The 22,253-nt window shown below is 21.1% G+C and overlaps 8 protein-coding genes across 8 annotated transcripts; 4 read left to right on the top strand and 4 right to left on the bottom strand.

Moving 5' to 3' along the window:
- Positions 1-295: 295 nt before the first annotated feature.
- Positions 296-2,530, bottom strand: DDB_G0290513 (hypothetical protein; the record flags this gene model as incomplete). Its single annotated transcript, XM_630526.1, has 1 exon — positions 296-2,530. One exon carries the CDS (start codon positions 2,528-2,530, stop codon positions 296-298), a length of 2,235 nt encoding a protein of 744 aa, XP_635618.1.
- A 77-nt stretch (positions 2,531-2,607) lies between these two features.
- DDB_G0290511 (hypothetical protein) lies at positions 2,608-3,459 on the bottom strand (the record flags this gene model as incomplete). Its single annotated transcript, XM_630525.1, has 1 exon — positions 2,608-3,459. The coding sequence occupies one exon, from the start codon at positions 3,457-3,459 to the stop codon at positions 2,608-2,610; it is 852 nt and encodes a 283-aa protein (XP_635617.1).
- A 531-nt stretch (positions 3,460-3,990) lies between these two features.
- DDB_G0290509 (centrosomal protein 55 kDa) lies at positions 3,991-5,403 on the top strand (the record flags this gene model as incomplete). Its single annotated transcript, XM_630524.1, has 1 exon — positions 3,991-5,403. The coding sequence occupies one exon, from the start codon at positions 3,991-3,993 to the stop codon at positions 5,401-5,403; it is 1,413 nt and encodes a 470-aa protein (XP_635616.1).
- Positions 5,404-5,490: 87 nt separating this feature from the next.
- DDB_G0290647 (SPX domain-containing protein) lies at positions 5,491-8,463 on the bottom strand (the record flags this gene model as incomplete). Its single annotated transcript, XM_630523.2, has 2 exons — positions 5,491-8,234; positions 8,424-8,463. The coding sequence occupies 2 exons, from the start codon at positions 8,461-8,463 to the stop codon at positions 5,491-5,493; spliced, it is 2,784 nt and encodes a 927-aa protein (XP_635615.2).
- Positions 8,464-9,750: 1,287 nt separating this feature from the next.
- DDB_G0290507 (hypothetical protein) lies at positions 9,751-11,963 on the top strand (the record flags this gene model as incomplete). Its single annotated transcript, XM_630522.1, has 2 exons — positions 9,751-10,852; positions 10,918-11,963. The coding sequence occupies 2 exons, from the start codon at positions 9,751-9,753 to the stop codon at positions 11,961-11,963; spliced, it is 2,148 nt and encodes a 715-aa protein (XP_635614.1).
- A 728-nt stretch (positions 11,964-12,691) lies between these two features.
- On the top strand, positions 12,692-14,756 carry DDB_G0290505 (hypothetical protein; the record flags this gene model as incomplete). Its single annotated transcript, XM_630521.1, has 3 exons — positions 12,692-13,571; positions 13,642-14,651; positions 14,700-14,756. The coding sequence occupies 3 exons, from the start codon at positions 12,692-12,694 to the stop codon at positions 14,754-14,756; spliced, it is 1,947 nt and encodes a 648-aa protein (XP_635613.1).
- A 574-nt stretch (positions 14,757-15,330) lies between these two features.
- Positions 15,331-19,950, top strand: DDB_G0290503 (hypothetical protein; the record flags this gene model as incomplete). The annotated part of the gene is made up of 2 exons (XM_630520.1): positions 15,331-15,369; positions 15,511-19,950. 2 exons carry the CDS (start codon positions 15,331-15,333, stop codon positions 19,948-19,950), a joined length of 4,479 nt encoding a protein of 1,492 aa, XP_635612.1.
- Positions 19,951-20,033: 83 nt separating this feature from the next.
- xpnpep1 (peptidase M24 family protein) lies at positions 20,034-22,013 on the bottom strand (the record flags this gene model as incomplete). The annotated part of the gene is made up of 2 exons (XM_630519.1): positions 20,034-21,557; positions 21,654-22,013. 2 exons carry the CDS (start codon positions 22,011-22,013, stop codon positions 20,034-20,036), a joined length of 1,884 nt encoding a protein of 627 aa, XP_635611.1.
- Between the last annotated feature and the right edge of the window lie 240 nt (positions 22,014-22,253).

The following is a 22,253-nucleotide window of genomic DNA, read 5'->3' as shown; positions in this document are numbered from 1 at the left end:
TTTAAATTTGGAATAAAATTAGGATTCTTGGATTATTTGATATTAGTTTGTAATTTTTTTTAATTTTCAAAAAATAATTATGGAATTTAATTTTGAAGAACAACTAGTAGTGAATATATTTCATTTAAAGAAATTATCAATTTTTTTATTTTTTTTCAAAATGAAATTAAACACAAATTAAAATAAGAAATTTTTTTATTTTTTTAAACTTTAAAAAACTTAAAAAAAAAAACACTTAAAAAAATAAACCGATGACCAAAACAAACTTTTCTAGTTTTTTTTTTTTTTTTTTAACTTAAAACATATTCTTTATTTTCTTTCCATTTAAAATTTCAGAATTCAATTTTATATTTAAATGATTTAATAAGGAAACATTGTTTTTAGATTGAATAATACAAGTTGGAATTGAAAAAGATGAATGTAAAATTGAATTTTTAAAGTATAAAAATAATTCAACATGACCATTATTTATACATAACTCTATTATACTATCCAAATCAGTTTTTAATAATTTCTTTAATGGATTATTATTCAAATTATTTGAATTATTATTATTATTAAAATCATTATTATTATTATTATTATTATTATTATTATTATTATTATTATTATTATTATTATTATTATTATTATTATTATTATTATTATTATTGTTTTTAATTAAACTTGTTATTGCTACCGAGAATCTATTTTTTTTTGTTGGTGTATTATTATTATTTTTATTATTATCAATATTATCAATATTATTATTATTTTTATTATTATTATTATTATTATTATTATTATTATTATTATTATTATTATTATTATTATTATTATTTGAAGAAGAAAATGAGAATGATTGTGAAGAATCTTTAAATGTTTGAAAAACAAAAGGATAATTTTGATTTAAAAATTGAATAATTTTTAAGTTTCCATAAATTGTTGACTTTTTAATGAAATTATAAAGATAATGTTTTTCATTAACTGATTGTTGTTCATTGTAAAAGAAAGTTGACATTATTCTACCTAAAGTTTCAGTATCACCACGTAATGCAATTTGATTCCAAACTGGATTCATAAATTTAAAGAAATATTGAGAAATACATAATCCAATATAAAAATTTAAAGATTTATTAAAGTAATTAAATAAATAAAATACTTGATTATCAAAATAACAATATAAATGATGATCAGATGAAACTAAATGGTCTCTCTTATTTTCATCAATCCATTTAAAAACTTGAATTAAATTTTTATTTGGATTACTACCACAATTTGAAAAATAATTTTTATCATCTTCATCATCATTATTATTATTTTTAAAATAGGTATCACTATTATTAAGATTACCAATTCTATATGGAATTGATTTTGGTGTTCTTTGAATTAACCAAATGTATTGATCAAATGTTAATTCATCAATAATAATTGAATACCAAATGATTTTAAAATCATCTTTTGATTCTAATAAATGTAAATCCCAAGCATACTTTACACATTTAAAATCAATTGAATTTCTTTTTGCATTTAATTTTAATTCTTTAATTATTAATTCAACCATTAAATGATAACTATCTGGATATTTCTCTTTAAAATGATTTATAATTATTTCATTTTTAATTAATAAAAATTGTTTTAAATCTAATTCATTATTTAATTTTTGATCTTTTTGTTGTTGTTGTTTAACTTTTAAAAATAAATAATCAAAAATTTCAATTGAATCTAATAAAAGGAAATAATAATATGGTATTGATATTATTGGATTAATTAATCTTTTTGATAATTCTTCAAATACTAATTTAATAAATTCATATTGATTTAATACAATTAATGTTGATAAAAAACTATTAATTAAATCACTTGATGATGATGATTGATTAATTTGTTGTTCATCATCATCTACTTTTTCACCCAATTCTTGATTTTGATTTTTAAAATTTTCATATTTTTCAAATTTAATAATATCATTAATTACATTTGAAATGAATTGTAATTGTTTTTCTTTATCAGATTTACAATATTTAAATAATGTATTTGTTGAAAATTGTTCAATTATTGTTTTAGAATTATTTGAATTTTGTAAAACTAAATAATCGCCAAATGAAATTGGGTTATGGTAATTTACAATATCATGAATTGGATCACGATGATAATTTGCATTATATTTCATTTTATAGAATGATAGATTATTTAATAGCTTTGATAATGATATGAATGGTAAAATCATTTTAAATAAATATTGTACATTTGAATCTGTACAACAAATTTCATAAACTTTTAATTCTAAAATATTTTGATTTTTAAATTTCTCTTTAATAATTTCAAATTCTTCAATTGTTAATAATTTCTCCGGTTTATCATTAATTAAAATTTTAATAACATTTTCATATGATTTTAAAGTTGATGAGTTTAATTTATAAGATTTATTAATTAATTGTTGATAATAATCTTGATAATAACTCGATAATGATATTAAACATTTACTAATTTCTAAAAGTTGTGAAACTTTTTCATTATATATAAAACTATGAATGAAATGATTTGGCATTTTAAACTCATTCATAGTTAGTGTTGATGATGTTGATGATGATGATGATGATGATGGTGGTGTAATTAATAATTTATTTAAACAAAATCAACCATATCAAATGGTATTGTTGATGATGTTGTTGTTGTTTTTTGTTGTTGTTTAAATAATTCCATAACCCTTTTCCAAACTTTATTTGGATTCAATGGCTTTAATGATGATGATTTCATTACATTACTAAGATTATTTAAACTATTACCCAAACCATTAATTAATGGTTTTGATAACATTATACTACTTCTACTACTAACTCTAACTAATTTACCAAATCCATTAATTTGATTATATAAAAAGTTTGCGACATTTAATGAACCACTGTAAATAGATTTTGGTAATAATTCATTATATTTTTGAATTATATCATTATTATTATTACAATCAAAATATTCTTTAACTAAAACTTCTAAGCCAATTACTATATCCAATTTTACGAAAATTAATGCAGTTGTATCTTTACATTTTTTATTAAATGTAAAATAATTTGAATAATTTTTAAAAAGGTTTGAATAAAATTCTGTACTTTTTGAAACCCATGAATTTTGAAAATTTGGAAATTTAAAATAAAAATAAGGTAAATCTTCATAATAATTTTCATTATTATTTTCATTATTATTTTTAGTTGATGATGTTGATAATGTTGTTGATGTTGATGTTGATGGTCCAAATGTTAATGGTTCTCCATTTCTAACTTTATTAAATAATAATCCTAAATGATTATTTTCAATTAACCAACAAACATTAAAAATTTCACTATTTTTATATGTAAATTCTCTTTTACTTTTACCATCAGTACTACAAAATTTCAAAATATTTGAAATTGCATATTTATTTCTCCATACTTTCCAAAAGAGAATATTAATTTTATCAATTATAATTTCATTGCTTTCCATTGTGTTTTTTTTTTATTTTTTTTTTTTGTCTGAAGGTAAGAATTTAAAAATAAAAAAAAAAAAAATGATCAAAAAAAAAAAATGACCAAAAAAAAAAAAAATAAAAAAAATAAAAATAAAAAAAAAAAAAGTTTTTTTTTAAAAAAAAATTATTTTAAAATAAAAAAATATCTCGGATCTTTTTTTTTTTTTTTTTTTTTTTAATTTTATTATAATAATGAAAAGGTAAAAAAAATAAAAAGATTATTAAAAATAAAAAAAATTAAAACAAATTAAATTAAAAATTTAAAAAAAAAAAAAAAGATCCTTTTTTCTACTTTTATTTCTCTTTTAAATTAATTTTTGATCAATGTTTTTATCGAGCGTCCATTATTAAAAAGTAATTTTCATTTCAAATAAAAAAAAAAAATAAAAAAAAAAATTGAAAATGTGCGCTTCGCCAAATTTTTTTTTTTTTAATTATTTTTAAATTTTTTTTTTTTTTTTAAAAATAACATTTTTTCAAATTAAAAAAAAAAAAAAAAAAAAAGAATGAATAATATAAATAATGATCCATTTAAAACACCGAAATTTAAAAGACCTTTAACAGTTGATAAATACCCCTTAAATAAAATAAATAATACTAATAATAATAATAATAACAATAACAATAACTTTACAAATCATCAACCACAACAACAATCACAACCACAACAACAACAAAATGTAAATAATAATGATATAGAAACACCAACTCAAAATGAAAATATAACAATAATAAATGAAATTGAAAAAGAAAAATTTAAAAAACAAATTGAAGAATTAATTAAAGAAATTCAAATTATTAAACAAGAAACTGAAAATGATTGGAGAATTAAAGAGAATGAATTAAGGAATGAAATCCAATCAATAACTAAACAGTATGATAATTTAAAGGAATTTTCAAATACACAAGATCAATTAATAAAGAATCAATACTTTGAAATTGAGAAACAATCTCAAAAATCCTATCAACAATCTATGGAGGTAGAGAGACTGTTAAAGAAATCCCAATCACAGGAACAACAAATCATAACATTATTAGAGACCACCGATAAGAATAAACGGTTTTCAAGTGATTTACTCATAAAGAATGCACAATTAAATGAAAGAATATTAGAACTTGAGAATAGAATTACAAAATATGAAGATGGTACAATATCAATCACTGATAATGAAAAACAAATTCGACAGCAATTATCAGACTATAAATTAAAACTGCAAGATCTTCATCAACAAAATCAAAGATTACAAGCCACACAACGTGAACAATCAAATCAAAAATCAAAATCTGAACAAACACTACAAACAACACTATCTGAGAAATTGAATGAAATTAATGCACTCTCTTTACAAATTGATTTTTTAGAATTAAAATTACAAAATTCTGAAACTAAATTAGCAGAATCTATAAACATCTTGAACGAATATGACCAAACTATAAAAAATTTTGAAGATACTCAAAAACAAAAAGATCAAGAATTTAATCAAATTTTACAAATTAATGAAAATTTAAAATTACAAATTCATGAAACTGAATTTAAATATAGACAACTTTTAAATGAAAATAGTAATATAAATAATAATAATAATAATCAATCAATTCTATTTCAAGCTAAAAAAGAAATAAAATCAATTTCACAAGAATTAATTTATATTAAAGAATTATTAAAAATGATTGATTCAACTATAATTTTACCAAAAAATTTAAAACAAAGACAATCATCTTCAATTTTTGATAATCTTGAAAATTATAATAATACTCCACCACCTGATCCAAATGATCTATTATCAATGATGAAATTTATAAGAGAAGAATTATATTCAATAAATTTATCTATAAATAAAAAATGTAGTGAATTATTACAAATTCATAATTCAAATCAAGAATTTAATATAAATCCATCAAATTGTTCATTTCAATAAAAAATAATAATAAATAAATAAAATAAAAAAAAAATAAAAAAAATAAAATAAAAAAATATATGTGTTGTTATTTATTTATTTATTTATTTAATTTTCATTATCTCTAATTTGATAGGGTAATGGTATTTCTCTTGTTACTCTAAATTTACCACAATTATTTAAATGTTCATTTTCTAATCTAAAAATATTCCATTGACCTCTTCTTAGGATTTCAATAATACCAATTACGACAACTAATTTATAAGATGGTAAAATGTTTGTTAATTGTGGTAATGATTTTGTAAAGGTCCAAGTTGTTCTAAATCCAAGATTTGAAAAGATTGCAAAATAGTAAACAAAGGTAGGTTGATACATTCTTCTCTTTCTAAGAGTCCATTTGAATGGGTTCCAATGTTGACCTTTTGGTCTAACTACAATACTCCAATCACATATTAAATCCCACCAATAGGAATACATTGAATTCGATACACCTGCAACTACCCAAATTAATCTATATGGTGAATGCCAACCACTGTCACCAGAGAAGAAACCATCCAAAGTTGAGCAAACCACCACTACAATTGATAATGAATATTTAACGGCATTTCTGAGATGTACAGTGTCACCCTTACCAGTGGTGCTGTCATAACTGTCATAGTAACGTCTGAAACATTGCATTAGACGGCAATATGCTGGTAAACCAGATATGAATGGATTGAAATAACGTGCATATCGAATACACCCTCCACTATGCTCAGGTCTGTAAACATCATAAGTGTAAAAACAAACAAACTGAGCGAATTGGACAATCATCAATACTAAACTACTCAACTGGTCACCCATAAAGAAATCCTTGAATTTAACAGACTTAATTGGTGCAGTCAATACCCTAAACACTGTATTTAAAAACCATTTTCTAACAGACAATTGAAAGATATTGAATGGACAAACCAATATCAACATATACGCACCAAACAATACCAATGGGTTATATTCCGGTGGCACGAATGGGAATGGAAAGTCATCACCACTCACCGACTGCCACATGTATACACCAATACTCGTAATCCACATCACTGACAATAGAGTCACCGCTTGAAATATTTTAACATGGTTGAATTTATTTTTTGACAATTCAAATATAAAACTGTAATGAACATGCGATTTCGTCCAAACCCAGCAATCTATACCGAATATGAACGCCCACAGCAGCACCAACCCAAACGCACTGTAAACATTGTAAATCGAAGAGAACCTGACGAAATCGTCAAACTCCTTGGTGTAGATAAAGTAGTAAATCAACATCAACAATGCGCTAGTCCAACCTGCACAAACACCACTGAAAAAGTTTGATATAGTTGGTGACTGTTGTGAAACATGTTCAGAGTTACGTAATTGTTTTCTTGCATCTCTAATCTTACCATTATTAAATAACTCTGAATGAATCTTTTCAATTGATGATGTCAAACGTTCAATCTTTTTAGACTGTCTAAATTGTTGAGATTCAATAAATGACATCACTTGTGACCCTATTGAAAGACCTGTATTCTTTTCAGACTTTTTAATAATCTTTACAAAACCAGTATAATTTATAACTTGATAATTCTTTAAAATCACTAAAAAATGATAATACTCTCTAAATGCCTCTTTCAACAATGCTTCATCACTCTTTTGTTTACCCATTGACATAAATCTCTTTGCTCTATCACCAAGTGGTTGAAAAAATGTTGTTGTTGGTTTAACAACATGTGTACTAATTTCTTTTAAACTTTTACTAATTTTACTACCAATTATATCAAATGTTAAATTTAATTCACTTGAACTATTATTATTACCACCACCACCACTACCAGCACCATTATTATTAACACTACCATTAAATTCATCACTTGCACCATTATCATTACAATTATCAGATAAAACCTCTTCCAATTCATCTTCATCATAATGATAAACTGTTGCCATTTCAATGACTTCAGGATCTTGATCATGAATATTATCATCTTCTTCCTCTTCTTCCTCTTCTTCTTCCTCTAAAATTGGTGATGATAATAAACTAATTTTAACTTCTTTCTTTGATGAACCATCTTGTTGTTTTGGTGATAATGGTGTACTTTTAATTGGTGTTAAATTTAATACAGCATGATGTTGATTAATTCTTTTAATTTCTGGTTGTTGTAAGTGTTGTTGGTCATGTGATAATGGTGGTGGTGAAGTTGTATTATTATTATTATTATTATTATTATTATTATTATTATTATTATTATTTAATTTATTCTTTTTCTTTGAATAATGGTAAGATTCAGAATATGATAAAAGTTCATCATGATCATTTAATTCTTTTTCATTTTCTCTTCTTTGTTTCTCTTTTGATTTTAAATATAATGGTACTTGAATTTTTAATTTATCAAATCTTTCTTGTGCTTCTTTTTCTCTTTCCATATAGAAATCATTTACTTTTGATACTTCATCAGTTAAAGATTTAACTAACCTATCTTGAATCTCTTTAAGTTGTTCCATAGATTCTAATATTGATTTACTTGTATTGATTGCTGTAATTTGGTCACTTGGCATTGGTGTTGATGATCCAAGTGGTGTTTGTGATAAGTTCATGAATTTACTTGTTGATATACTATTTCTTAATAAATTACTACCACCATTACTACTACTAATACCAATTGTTGTTGTTGTTGCAGTTGCTGTTGTTGGACTTGGTTGTTTTGAATTGATTTTTGAGGTTGCATTATTTAAATTATATGCTTTTAATTCACTTATATGTATATTTAATGATTCAATTTCACTTTTAAACCTTTTTAATGATTTTCTAATTCCTTTATAATCAACATAACGATCTGACCATGTTGACTGTTATGATTTTTAATTTATTAGTATGGTATGATAAAATTATTAAAAAAAAAAATATAAAAATAGAAAATTATAAAAATAGAAAATTATAAAAATAGAAAAATATAAAAATAGAAAAATAGAAAAAAAAAAAATATAAAAAATAAAAATAAAAAAAATAAAAAAAAATCAGATACTTGCCTCCACCTGGCTTTCGAGGTATTTACCAAATTTCATTTTTTTTTTTTTTTTTTTTTTTTTTTTTTTTTTTTTTTTTACTGTTTTGGCTTTATTATTTTAATTTTTTTTTTTTTTTGTTCTAAAGAATGTTTGTGTGTTCTATTAAAAGAATGAAATTATTTATTTTTTTTTTTTATGTTTTTTTTATTTGATTATTTTTTTTTATTTTTATTTTTTTTTATTTTTATTTTTATTTTTATTTTTATTTTTATTTTTATTTATTTATTATTTTTATTTTTATTTTTTTTTTTTTTGAGTTTGCCACACATTTATTTAAATGAGGGATGCAATATTAAAATTAGTTTATTGGGTTTGTTTATATAATTATACAAACTAATAAGAATGTGAAAAAAAAAAAAAAAGAAAAAAAAAAAAAAATAAAATGTCAAACTGGGTCAGAAAAGAAATCAAAAATTTTAAAAAAAAAAATTAAAAAAAAAGCAAAACGGATCAATGGGATTGTAAAAATCTTCAAACCATTTTTTTTTATTTTTATTATTTTTTTTTTATTTTTTTATTTTTTTATTTTTTTTTTTTGAAAACGTTAATGAGAAATCAAAAAAAAAAAAAAAATAAATTTGGTTGTGAATAGTAACATAACTTCAGATCAAAAAAAATGATTAAAATGTTTTTTTTAATATTTTATTTTTTTTTTTTAGTTTTTTTCTAATTTTTTTTTTTTATTTATGTTTTTTTTATTATTATTCGTTATGGAGGCGTAAGGCACTTAACATTACATAATATTAAAAGTGAGGTAAACATTTGATCAATTCCAGAGTCAGTATTCGAATTGACACTAAAAAATGGATTCTCTCAAACATTAAAGGGGTTCAATTCCCAAAAGGTCGATTTATTCAGTGACGGTTTCAATCAAAAAATATCACCAGGTATAATAACTAATGGAGTGAGGGAGTTATATTTAGGAGAAATTAAACAACCATTAGTAGTTAGTTCAATACCAAATTATGTCACCAAACCGCATATGAATAGGCACAGTTATTTGGTTTTGATAGATTATATAAATATACCATATGGTAATTTAATTTTTAATTTTTATTTAATTTTGATGATCTTGTTTCTGTTGTTATTGGTATTTTAGTTGGTTTGAAATTAAAAAAAAAAAAAAAATATTCCAAATCAATTTTTTTTAGTTTTTTAAGATCCAGATTTTATAGCATATTTTCACTTAAAATTTTACAAAAAAAATTAATTTTTTTTATTTTTTAAAATTTTTTTATTTTTTTTATTTTTTATTATTTTTTTCAAAAACAAATAAAATTAAAAATGAATAATGACATAATATTAGATAGTAACAATACCAAATGTACACATCACACAAATAAAAAACTTAAACTTTTATGTTTAGATTGTAAATTAATTCCATGTTGTATTCAATGTATTTCTCAAGATGGTGAACACCATGGTCATAAAACAAATTCTATAGATTCAATAGCAACATCAAATATTCTTAAAATGATGAATTTATTTAAAAATGATATCATTCCAAAATTAAAAGAAACAATAGAAAATGATAAACAAATAATCAATGAATCTGAAAATATTTATAATGAAATTAAACAACAATATGAAAATAATAAAAGTTTAGTAACAGATGAATTTAATAAATTTCATAAAATACTTCAAATTATTCAATTAAATATTGAAAGGCAATTAAAAACAACATTTGATCAAAATACATTAATTAATACTACTATTAATTCATCAATCAATAATAAAAATAATAATCAAAATAATAATAATAATAATAATAATAATAATAATAATAATAATAATAATAATAATAATAATAATAATAATAATAATAATAATAATAATAATAATAATAATAATAATAATAATAATAATGAGGATAATAATAATAATTATGGTATTAATATAGAATCAATAAGTTATAAATTAGATAACCTTAATGATACTCACTTTCAATATTATGATGAAAATCAAATTTACAATTGGCTTGAAAATGAAGAAATTTATCAATTAATTAAAAAATATCAACAATCATCAACAATAGTAAATAATAAAAATAATATTGATAATTTAAATAAATTAAAAGAATATGATAATCAATCAATAATATTCAATAATAAAATAATTGATGATATTAAAAATAATTTAAATTTAATTTATAAATTTGATAATAATAATAATAACAACCAAAATAATAAAAACAATATTAATATTATAGAGAACAATATAAATAGTATATATAATAATAATAATAAAAAAAGTGTTAATATTATGGAGAACAACAATAGTATAAATAATAATAATAATAATAATAATAATAAAAATAATAATAATAAAAATGAAAAACTAAAGATTGAAATCGATGAAAATAATTTTAAATTTATAAGGAGTAAGTGTTTAAATTGAAATTAAAAAATATAATTATTATTGTATATTGATATTAAATTTTTATAAAAATAGGTTGGTATGGGATATATTATATATATTCAGAGAATTGTGAATTTTCAAAATATAAAGATATAAAATCAATTGCATTTGGAGAAGATTGTGGTAGTTTATTAAAATTTAAATTAAAAGCAAATTTAAAGAGAGTTATGTTATTAGATGGATTTAAAGAAAGTTTAGAACCAGGTGTATTACCAAATAGTATTAGATATTTAGAAATAGGTGATATTAAAACACCATTACTAGTTGGATCAATACCATCAACTGTTATAAATTTAACATTTAATGATGGATTTAATCAATCATTAGAACCTGGTATTATTCCATATAATCAGGGAAATAATGAACGTATATTGTCATATGTACCCGTGGAAGGTGTACAAAACTTAACATTACATAATATTAAAAGTGAACTAAACATTGGATCAATTCCAGGGTCAGTAGAACAATTGACACTAAAAGATGGATTCTCTCAAACATTAAAGCCAGGTGTTATTCCAAAAAGTGTTAAAAATGTAATATTATACGAAATAACAAAACCATTAATAATCGGATCAATACCAAATACAGTTTCAACAATATACTTTTATAAAGGTTTTAACCAATTACTTACAGCAGGTATTATACCAGAAGGTGTTCAAAGATTAGTATTCCACCAAGTTAAGGACTTATTGATTGAAGGTTCAATTCCTAAATCGATTCATTTATTATGTTTCGAGAATGGTTTCAATCAAATAATATCACCAGGTATAATTACTAATGGAGTGTGCAAGTTAGTTTTGGGAGAAATTATACAACCATTATTAGTGAATTCAATACCAAATTCTGTCACCAACTTGCATATCAATATTAGATTTAATCAAGCACTAACACCAGGAATCATTCCAAATTCAATAAAGGTATTAACATTAGACAGTGTAAATAGACAACTAGTTGAAGGATCAATACCAAAAACAATTCAAAAAATTATTTTAAATGAAAATATTGAACCATCATCTTTAGATGTTTGTAAATTAGATAAATCTGTGCAAATATTAAAAAGAAATTTTAATTTATTATAATAAATAAAAAACTATTATTTAAAAAAAATTAAAATTCTTATTAAAATATTTATTATACACCATCATTTCATTATAATTTTTAATAATATGTGATATTTTATTTATTATTAATTGTATTGTATATTAAATTTTAGTTTTATGTTTTAAAAAATGATAAATTACAATTGTATTATATTTTATTTATTATTAATTGTATAGTAATTTATTAAATTATAGTATTTTGTTTTAAAAAATGAGAAATTACAATAGTATAATTTCTCACAATATGGTAAATAAATTAATTTTTTAAAATTTAACGACAAATGAATTATTCAATTTTAATAATATTAATTTTTGATTAATTTTAAATTTTTATAATTGACCAGATTCTTTTTTATTATTTTATGATAATTAATAATAAAATATAATTAATTATTTTTTAATAATTGATATTAGTTTGTTAGAAATTTTATTAAATTATAATATCTTTTCTTAAAATGCAAGAAGAATAATTTCTCATAAAACAGTAAAATTTCTAACTTTTTTTTTAATAACAAATTTCCCACACCCACACTTTTCCATTTTTTTTTTTTCAATAAAAAATTAAAGCTCTACCACTGAGCAATAACAACACATTAAACTATTAATCCCATAACAAAAAATAAAAAAATTCAACAACACTTTCCTTTCACACATTCCCATTAGTTTATTTTATTTTTTTTATTTTTCAAAAACAAATAAAATTAAAAATGAATAATGATATAATATTAGATAGTAACAATAACAAATGTACACATCATACAAATAAAAAAATAAAACTTTTATGTTTGGATTGTAAATTAATTCCATGTTGTAATCAATGTATTTCTCAAGATGGTGAACACTATGGTCATAAAACAAATTCTATAGATTCAATGGAAACATCAAATATTCTCAAAATGATGAATTTATTTAAAAATGATATCATTCCAAAATTAAAAGAAACAATAGAAAATGATAAACAAATAATCAATGAATCTGAAAATATTTATAATGAAATAAAACAACAATATGAAAATAATAAAAACTTAATAACAGATGAATTTAATAAATTTCATAAAATACTTCAAATTATTCAATTAGATATTGAAAAGCAATTAAAAACAACATTTGATCAAAATACATCAATTAATACTACTATTAATTCATCAATCAAAAATAATAATGATAATGATAATAACAATAATAATAGTAATAATAATAATAATAATAATAATAATAATAATAATAATAATAATAATTGGGGTATTAATATAGAATCAATAAGTTATAAATTGGATAATCTCAATGATCCTGACTTACAAAATTATGATGAAAATCAAATTTATAACTGGCTTGAAAATGAAGAAATTTATCAATTAATTAAAAAATATCAACAATCATCAATAATAGTAAATAATAATAATAATTTTGATAATATAAATAAATTAAAAGAATATAAAAATCAATCAATACTATTCAATAATCAAAAAATAGATGATATTAAAAATATTTTAAAATTAATTTATAAATTTGATAATATTATAGAGAACAATAAAAATAAAAAACTAAACATTGAATTCGATGAAAATAATTTTAAATTTATAAGGAGTAAGTGTTTAAATTGAAATTAAAAAAATGTAATTATTATGGTATAGATATTAAATTTTTATAAAAATAGGTAGGTATGGGAAATATTATATACATTCAGAGAAATGTGAATTTTCAAACTATAAAGATAAAGAAGCAATTGCATTCGGAGAAGATTGTGGTAGTTTATTAAAATTTAAATCAGAACCTAATTTAAAGAGTGTTATGTTATTAGATGGATTTAAAGAAAGTTTAGAACCAGGTGTATTACCACTTGGTATTAAATATTTAGAAATATGTGATATTAAAACACCATTAGTAGTTGGATCAATACCATCAACTATTTCAAGTTTAATACTTCATGATGGATTTAATCAATCATTAGAACCTGGTATTATTCCTTCCTGTCAGGTAAAAAATGAAGATATATTGCCATATACACCCACAGGAGGTGTGCAATACTTAACATTACATAATATTAAAAGTGAACTAAACATTGGATCAATTCCAGAGTCAGTAAAACAATTGATTCTAAAAGATGGATTCTCTCAAACATTAACGCCAGGTATTATTCCAAAAAGTGTTGAAATTGTAACATTACAGGAAATAACAAAACCATTAGCAATTGGGTCAATACCAAAAACAGTTTCAAAAATAAACTTTTATAAAGGCTTTAACCAATTACTTACAGCAGGTATTATACCAGAGGGTGTTAAATCATTAGAATTCAAACAAGTTAATGATTTATTGATTGAGGGTTCTATTCCTAAATCGATTCATTCATTATATTTCAATGATGGTTTCAATCAAATAATATCACCAGGTATAATTACAAATGGAGTGTGCGATTTACATTTGGGAGGAATTAAACAAGCATTATTAGTGAATTCAATACCAAATTCTGTAACCAACTTGTGTATCTTTAATGGATTTAATCAAGCACTAACACCAGGAATCATTCCAAATTCCATAAGGATATTAATTTTAGGCTGTGTAAATACACAACTATTTGAAGGATCAATACCAAAAACAATTCAAACAATTATTTTAAATAGAAATATTGAACCATCATCTTTAGATGTTTGTAAATTAGATAAATCTGTACAAATATTAAATTAATAATTATTAATAATAAATAAAAAAAAAAAGGAAGAAAAAAAGGAGAAAATGATGAATAGCAGAATCTTTGTAAGCAAATTTAGATGATAAAATAAAAAATGAAATAAGAAATTTATAAAACTTTGAATAAATAGAAAAATAAAAAATAAACTAATTTAATCAAATCAATTTTTTTGGATCTGGGTCTCAATTAAAATTTTACAAAAAAAAAAAAAAAAAATTTAAAAATTTAATTTTCTGGGATTAAATTCTATTAAAATATAATCACTGCATAATAACAACACATTAAACTATAAATACCATAACAAAAAAATAATAAATTAAAATAAAATAAACATTAACTTTATAATTACTATTTTTTTTTTTATTTTTTTTTTTTTTTATTTTGAAATGTAATTAAAATGATTTTTATTTTATTTTATTTTTTTTTTATTTTATTTTTTTTTTTATTTTATTTTTTTTATTTTATTTTTTTTTTTTTTTTTTTTTTGATTAATATGATGTGTCAGTTGGAAAAAAAGATTTTTTTTTTTTTTTTTTTTTTTTTTTTTTTTTAATTTTTTTTTTTTTTTTTTTTATTTTTAATTTTTTTTTTTTTTTTTTCACTGTTCGAATAGTAATCCTACTCTTTTTTTTTTTTTTTTTTTTTGATTATAAAAAAATGTCAATTCTTTTAGAAGGATACCTCGAAAAACAGGGAGTGAGTATAAAATAAAATACTATTTTACTTTTTTTTTTTTTTTACTTTTTTTTTTTCACTTTTTTTTTCTCCCAACCACACCAACACCCAATTTTTTTTATTTTATTTTTCCAACAAAATAATTAATAAAAAAAAAAAAAGGAAAAAGGAATTTATAAATCATATAAAAATAGATATTTTTCATTAGCAAAAAATGGATTTGATTTACATTATTTTGAAAGTCCACCACCAAAAGATGTAAGTTTTAGTTCATCAACACAAAGTTCAACAGCATTATCATTGGGATATTTAGATATTCGTCAAGTTACATCAATAAAGAAAGTTGATGGTAATTTTGTATTTCATGTTGAAGTACCAGGAAGAGTTTATATATTAAGAGCTAAAAATGATACAGAGATAAACTATTGGATTGAAGGTATAAAAGATGCAATTAAGTATCATGAAATCAATTCAAGTCAAGTTCAAGTATTGGATGGGTTAATTAAAACCAAAGATAATGATATAATAAAACTTCGTGAGAAAATCAAACATTTGAATGAGAAACATCAAGAGTCTGAAAAAAGATACCAAGAGAAAGAAAAGAAATTTGAAGAACAAAGAACCATTGAAATTCAAGAAACCACTAAAAAAGAACAAGAAATTAAATCACTAACTCTACAACTATCAAGTAAAGACGAGTCAATGAAATCATTGGAGAAACAAGTGGAGAAATTGGTTGATATTGAACATCGTTCAGAGATTGAACAAACTAAAAAAGATAATGAAATTTTAAAATTAACTGAAAAAATCAAAGAGATTCAATTGATTGAGAATTTAAATTCAACAAATGATTCAAAAGTTAATCAATTGTTAGAGGATAATATCAAAAGATTACAAGAATCATTAAATGAAATTAAAGATGAAAACAATGATTTACAATCATTAATCGATACACAAAAACAACAATTTGAAAAAAGAATTAATCAATATCAATTGGAAATTCAAGATAAAGAAAATGAATTAAATGAAATGAATCAACAAAGTTTATCACAAGTTAAATCATTTCAACAATCATTACAACAATCTCAATTGGATTTAGAAAATGATAAAAATCAATTCTCAACGAAATTACAATTGGTAAATAATGAAATTCAATCTTTAAAATCAATAGTAGATGATAAACTTAAAGAAATTCAATTAAAAGATAATCAATTAACTCAATTAAATCAACAACATGAAATTGATAATAATAAAAACAATCAAATGATTTTAGAATTAAATGATAATATTTCAAAAATTTCTAATCAATTAAATGAAAAAGATAATAAAATTCAAGAATTATCAAAACAATCAATTGATAAACAAAAAGAAATTGAAAATAGTACTTCATCATCTGACCAATTACAATTAAAATTAAATGATATCTCTAATGAATTACTTGAAAAATTAAATGATATTAATCAATTATCAAATAAATTACAAGATAAAGAAAATCAAATTTTAGAAATTAATAATAAATTAAATGAAAAAGAAAATCAATTAATTTCAAAGGATAATCAACTTAATCAATTAATTGAAAATAATGAATCATCATCTGATGAATTAAAATTAAAATTAAATCAATTATCTGATGAATTACAAGAAAAAGATGAAAAACTTTTAAATAATCAATCTGTAATCAATGAATTACAATCAAATTTAAATGAAAATCAAAATAAAATTAATGAATTAATTGAAAATAATCAATCATCATCTGATGAATTAAAATTAAAATTAAATCAATTATCTGATAAATTACAAGAAAAAGATGAAAAATTAAAATCATTAGAATCTTCAATCATTGAAAGAGATGAAAAAATTGATCAATTACAAGATAATTTAAATGAAAAACAAGATAAAATTAATGAATTAGTTGAAAATAATGAATCATCATCTGATGAATTACAATCAAAATTAATTCAATTATCTGATCAATTACAAGAAAAAGATGAAAAACTTTTAAATAATCAATCTATAATCAATGAATTACAATCAAATTTAAATGAAAATCAAAATAAAATTAATGAATTAATTGAAAATAATCAATCATCATCTGATGAATTAAATTCAAAATTAATTAAATTATCTGATGAATTAAAAGATAAAAATGAAAATGTAAGATCATTAGAAACTTCAATCATTGAAAATCAAGATAAACTTGATCAATTAATTCAATCTAATCAAGTTACAGTCAATGAATTACAATCGAAATTAAATGAAAAAGAAATTAATATTAATCAATTAATTGAAAATAATCAATCATCATTAGATGAATTACAATCGAAATTAAATGAAAAACAAAATGAAATTAATCAATTAATTGAAAATAATCAATCATCATCTGATGAATTACAATCAAAATTAAATGAAAAACATCAAGAAATTAGTGAATTACAATCAAAATTAAATGAATTAATTGAAAATAATGAATCATCTTCTGATGAATTACAATCAAAATTAATTCAATTATCTGATGAATTAAAAGAAAAAGATGAAAAATTAAAATCATTAGATTCAATAATCATTGAAAATCAAGAAAAACTTGTTCAATTAACTAAATCAAATCAAGATTCATTGGATGAATTACAATCAAAATTAAATGAAAAACAAAATGAAATTAATGAATTAATTGAAAATAATCAATCATCTTCTAATGAATTACAATCAAAATTAAATGAAAAACAAAATGAAATTAATCTATTAATTGAAAATAATCAATCATCCTCTGATGAATTACAATCAAAATTAAACGAAAAACATCAAGAAATTAATGAATTACAATCAAAATTAAATGAAAAACAAAATAAAATTAATGAATTAGTTGAAAATAATGAATCATCTTCTGATGAATTACAATCAAAATTAATTCAATTATCTGATCAATTACAAGAAAAAGAAAATCAATTAAAATCATTTGAATCTTCAATAATTGAAAGAGATGAAAAACTTAATCAATTACAATCAAAATTAAATGAAAAACAAAATGAAATCGATCAAATAACTGAAAATAATCAATCATCATTAGATGAATTACAATCAAATTTAAATGAAAAACAAAATGAAATTAATCAATTAATTGAAAATAATCAATCATCACTAGATGAATTACAGTCAAAATTAAATGAAAAACTAAATGAAATTAATGAAAAAGATAATAAAATTAATGAATTAATTCAAACTAATGAATCATTATCAAAAGATCAACAAAGTAAATTTGAAAATTTAGAACAAGAATTAGAAGAAAAAAATAATAAAATATTAGATTTAAATTCACAAATCATTGATGTAAATCATCAATTTAGTGAAAAAGAAAATGAATTAAATCAATTACAATTAAAATTAATTGAAAAAGATCAAGAAATTGAAAATCAAAATAATAAAATAATTGATATTAATAATCAATTAAATGAAAAAGAAAAAGAAATAAATATCAATAATGATAATGATAATAATAATGAAGAAAATATACAATTAATTGAAGAATTAAAAGAAAAATTACAAGATTTAGAAAATGAATTAAATTTAGAAAAAGATACAGTTAATGAAAAAAATGATGATATTAATGAATTAAAAGAAGAGATTAAATTAATTTCAGAGAAATTATCAGAAAAAGAACAAGAATTAAATGAAATGATAAATGATTATGATGAAAGTTTAAATGAAATTAATGATCAAAAAGATTTAGTTAAATCATTAAATGAAAGATTAACAAATGCTCATTTAAAAATTAATGAAAAAGATAATGAAATTCATTCATTATCAAAAGAAGGTTTTAATGAAATTCAATCACAATTAAATTTAATTACAAATCAATTATCTGAAAAAGATAATTTATTAATAGAAAAATCACAAATTATTAGTGATCTTGAATTACAATTAAGAGAATCTTATAAAGAAAGATCATCCTCATCATCTTTACATCAACAACAACAAATGATTAGTCCAGATTTATCAAATTCAAATGATGAATTAATTGTAGAAAAAGAAGAAATTATTAATGAATTAAAAGAAAAGAATCAACAATTAGAACAACAATTACAAGATTTATGTCAACAATTTAATAAGAATAAACAAGAGAATGAATTGAAATGTCAACAATTGGAAGAAGAGAATGATGGTTGGAAGAATGAAATTGATACATTGAATCAAAGATTAAAGACTCAATCATTAAATACATCACCAGACTCTTCAGAGTTACAACAACAATTGGATATTATCTCAAATCAAGAATTGAATATTAAACAATTGGAAAAAGAATTACAAGATAAATCTGGTAAAATCGATAATTTAGAATATCAAGTTGAAGAAATGAATAAACAATATCACATTGATATTAATCAAAAAACAAATGAATCTTCTGAAAAATTACAATCAATTCAATTGGAAATCGATACAATTAGAGAGAAATATTTCTTTGCCATTGCTCGTTCTCTTAAATTACAAGGTGCTCAAATGGGTTGGTCAATGAGTCGTTCAATTTTTGATATGTTTGATGAAATTAAATCTTTAAATATTAATTTTGATGAATGGCCAATTTGGATTTCAAATCAATTAGAAAAATAAATAAATAAATAAAAAAAACAATAAAGAATTAATTAATAAGAAAATTTATTTATTTATTATTTATTATTTTACTTTTTTTTTTTTTATAATGGTTTAATTTGATTCTTTAACCAATTAATTGATTTTTGATTATTTGTTTTTTCAATTAATGGTAAAATTTTTTCACCAATTTCTTTATAATAATCATTGATAAAGTTAATTTCATCTTTTGTTAACATTTCTAAATTAATTAATTTACGTTCATATGGTACTAAAGTGATATTATCAAAACCAATGAATTTACCATTATTGAATTGAGTTGTAACTGGTGCAACAATCATAACATTTTCAATACGGATACCAAAATTACCAGATTCATAATAACCTGGTTCATTGGTTAATGTCATACCAGCTTGAAGATTGGTTGGGTTGGCGATTGCACGATAAGAGATACCTTGTGGACCTTCGTGAACATTTAAGAAGGAACCAACACCATGACCAGTTCCATGAGCATAATCCAAACCAACCGACCAAAGATGAGTTCTAGCAACACAATCGATATCACGACCATTTACACGATTTGGAAATTTCAAAAGACTTAAACCAACATGACCACGTAATACACGAGTATAACAATCGATTTCATGTTGAGTTGGTTTACCATAGTGAAGTGTACGAGTTACATCAGTGGTACCATCCAAATATTGTGCACCACTATCGACCAAATACATTCCTTTCACAATTGTAGCCGATGTAGTTTCATCTGGTTTATAGTGAATGATTGCACCATTTGCATTTATTGATGAAATTGTATCGAATGAAAGACTAACGAAATCAGTTTGTTGACGACGGAAACCTTCCAATTTCTCACATACACTATATTCAGTATGAGAAGTTTCATCAGATTTCTCTACGATCTCCTCTTCCATCCATGCCAAGAATTGAATCAATGCAACGGCATCACGAATATGTGCATTCTTCATACCTTGAATTTCAGTTTCATTTTTAATTGCTTTTGACAATAGAATTGGGTTAATCTTTTCGAGTAAATTTGAAATTGATACACAATTATACAAAGCTACACTTGAACGTGGATCAATCCAAATCTTTTTACCTTGTTTATCAGAGTTTCTTAAATATTCAAAAACTGAACTATATGGTGAAATTGCAATACCACTTGGTAATTGTGATTTAGTTTTATCATTTAATTTACTCTCGTCAACGAAAAGTGTAACTTTTTCATGTTCAACTACAACATATGATAAAAACACTGGATTAAAAGAGATATCTGAACCTCTTAAATTTAATAACCAAGCGATTTCATCCAATGCTGAAACCACCATTAAATCAGCTGATTGTTTCTTCATCTCTTCTCTAATCTCTTTTAATTTCTCATTGGATTGTTTACCTGTGAATTTATCCTCTAAAAAGAAAATTGAATTCTTTGGATACTCTGGTATTTCCTCTTCATCTTTAAAACTTTCTCTAACTTTATCAATTAAATTTTCACCATCTTCATCAAATTTAATATCAATTGATTTCTCTTTTAATACTAATTTCATACTATCATAATAACCTTTTGAAATTAATCTACTATCAATACCAACTTTATTTTCTTTATTTAAATTCTAAAATAAAAATTTATAATATTAGTATTATTATTAATTATTATTAATAAATAAATAAATAAATAAATAAATAAATAAATAAATAATATTATTTACAGATAATAACCAATCTTGAATTGTTGGTTCACCAACAACACGATCTTTCATTATTTTCCAATTTGATTCTAATTCTTTTTCAGCTTGTAACCAATAACGACCATCAGTCCATAATAATTGATTATCTAATGTGATTACAACACAACCAGCACTACCACTGAATCCACTAATATATTCTCTTCTTTTATCTTTAACACAAATATATTCACTTTGATGTGCATCTTCACTTGGTACAATATAGGCTGATAATGATTGATCCTTCATAAAGGTTCTAAGTTTTTCAACTTTTTTAGAAATTGCTACTTTACCCATAGTATTAATTGTATCTTTTGAAATAATTTTATTTAAAACTCTTTGCATTAAAAAAAAAAAAAATAAAACAAAAAATATAAAAAATAAAAATTAATAAAAAAAAAAAATTTGGAAATATTAATTGAAAAATAAAAATTAAAAATAAAAATAAAATTAAAATTAAAATTAAAAAAAAAAAAGGGGGAGTGGGTAATAGTAATAATGTAAAAATCTTATGATTTTGGTAAAAATGAAGATCAAAAAAAAAAAAAACAATAATAAAAAATAAAATAAACAATAAATTATAAT

The sequence above is a fragment of the Dictyostelium discoideum genome (assembly GCF_000004695.1).
Source record: "Dictyostelium discoideum AX4 chromosome 5 chromosome, whole genome shotgun sequence".
Lineage (NCBI taxonomy): Eukaryota > Evosea > Eumycetozoa > Dictyosteliales > Dictyosteliaceae > Dictyostelium > Dictyostelium discoideum.
This window is presented reverse-complemented; position numbering and strand designations above follow the sequence as displayed.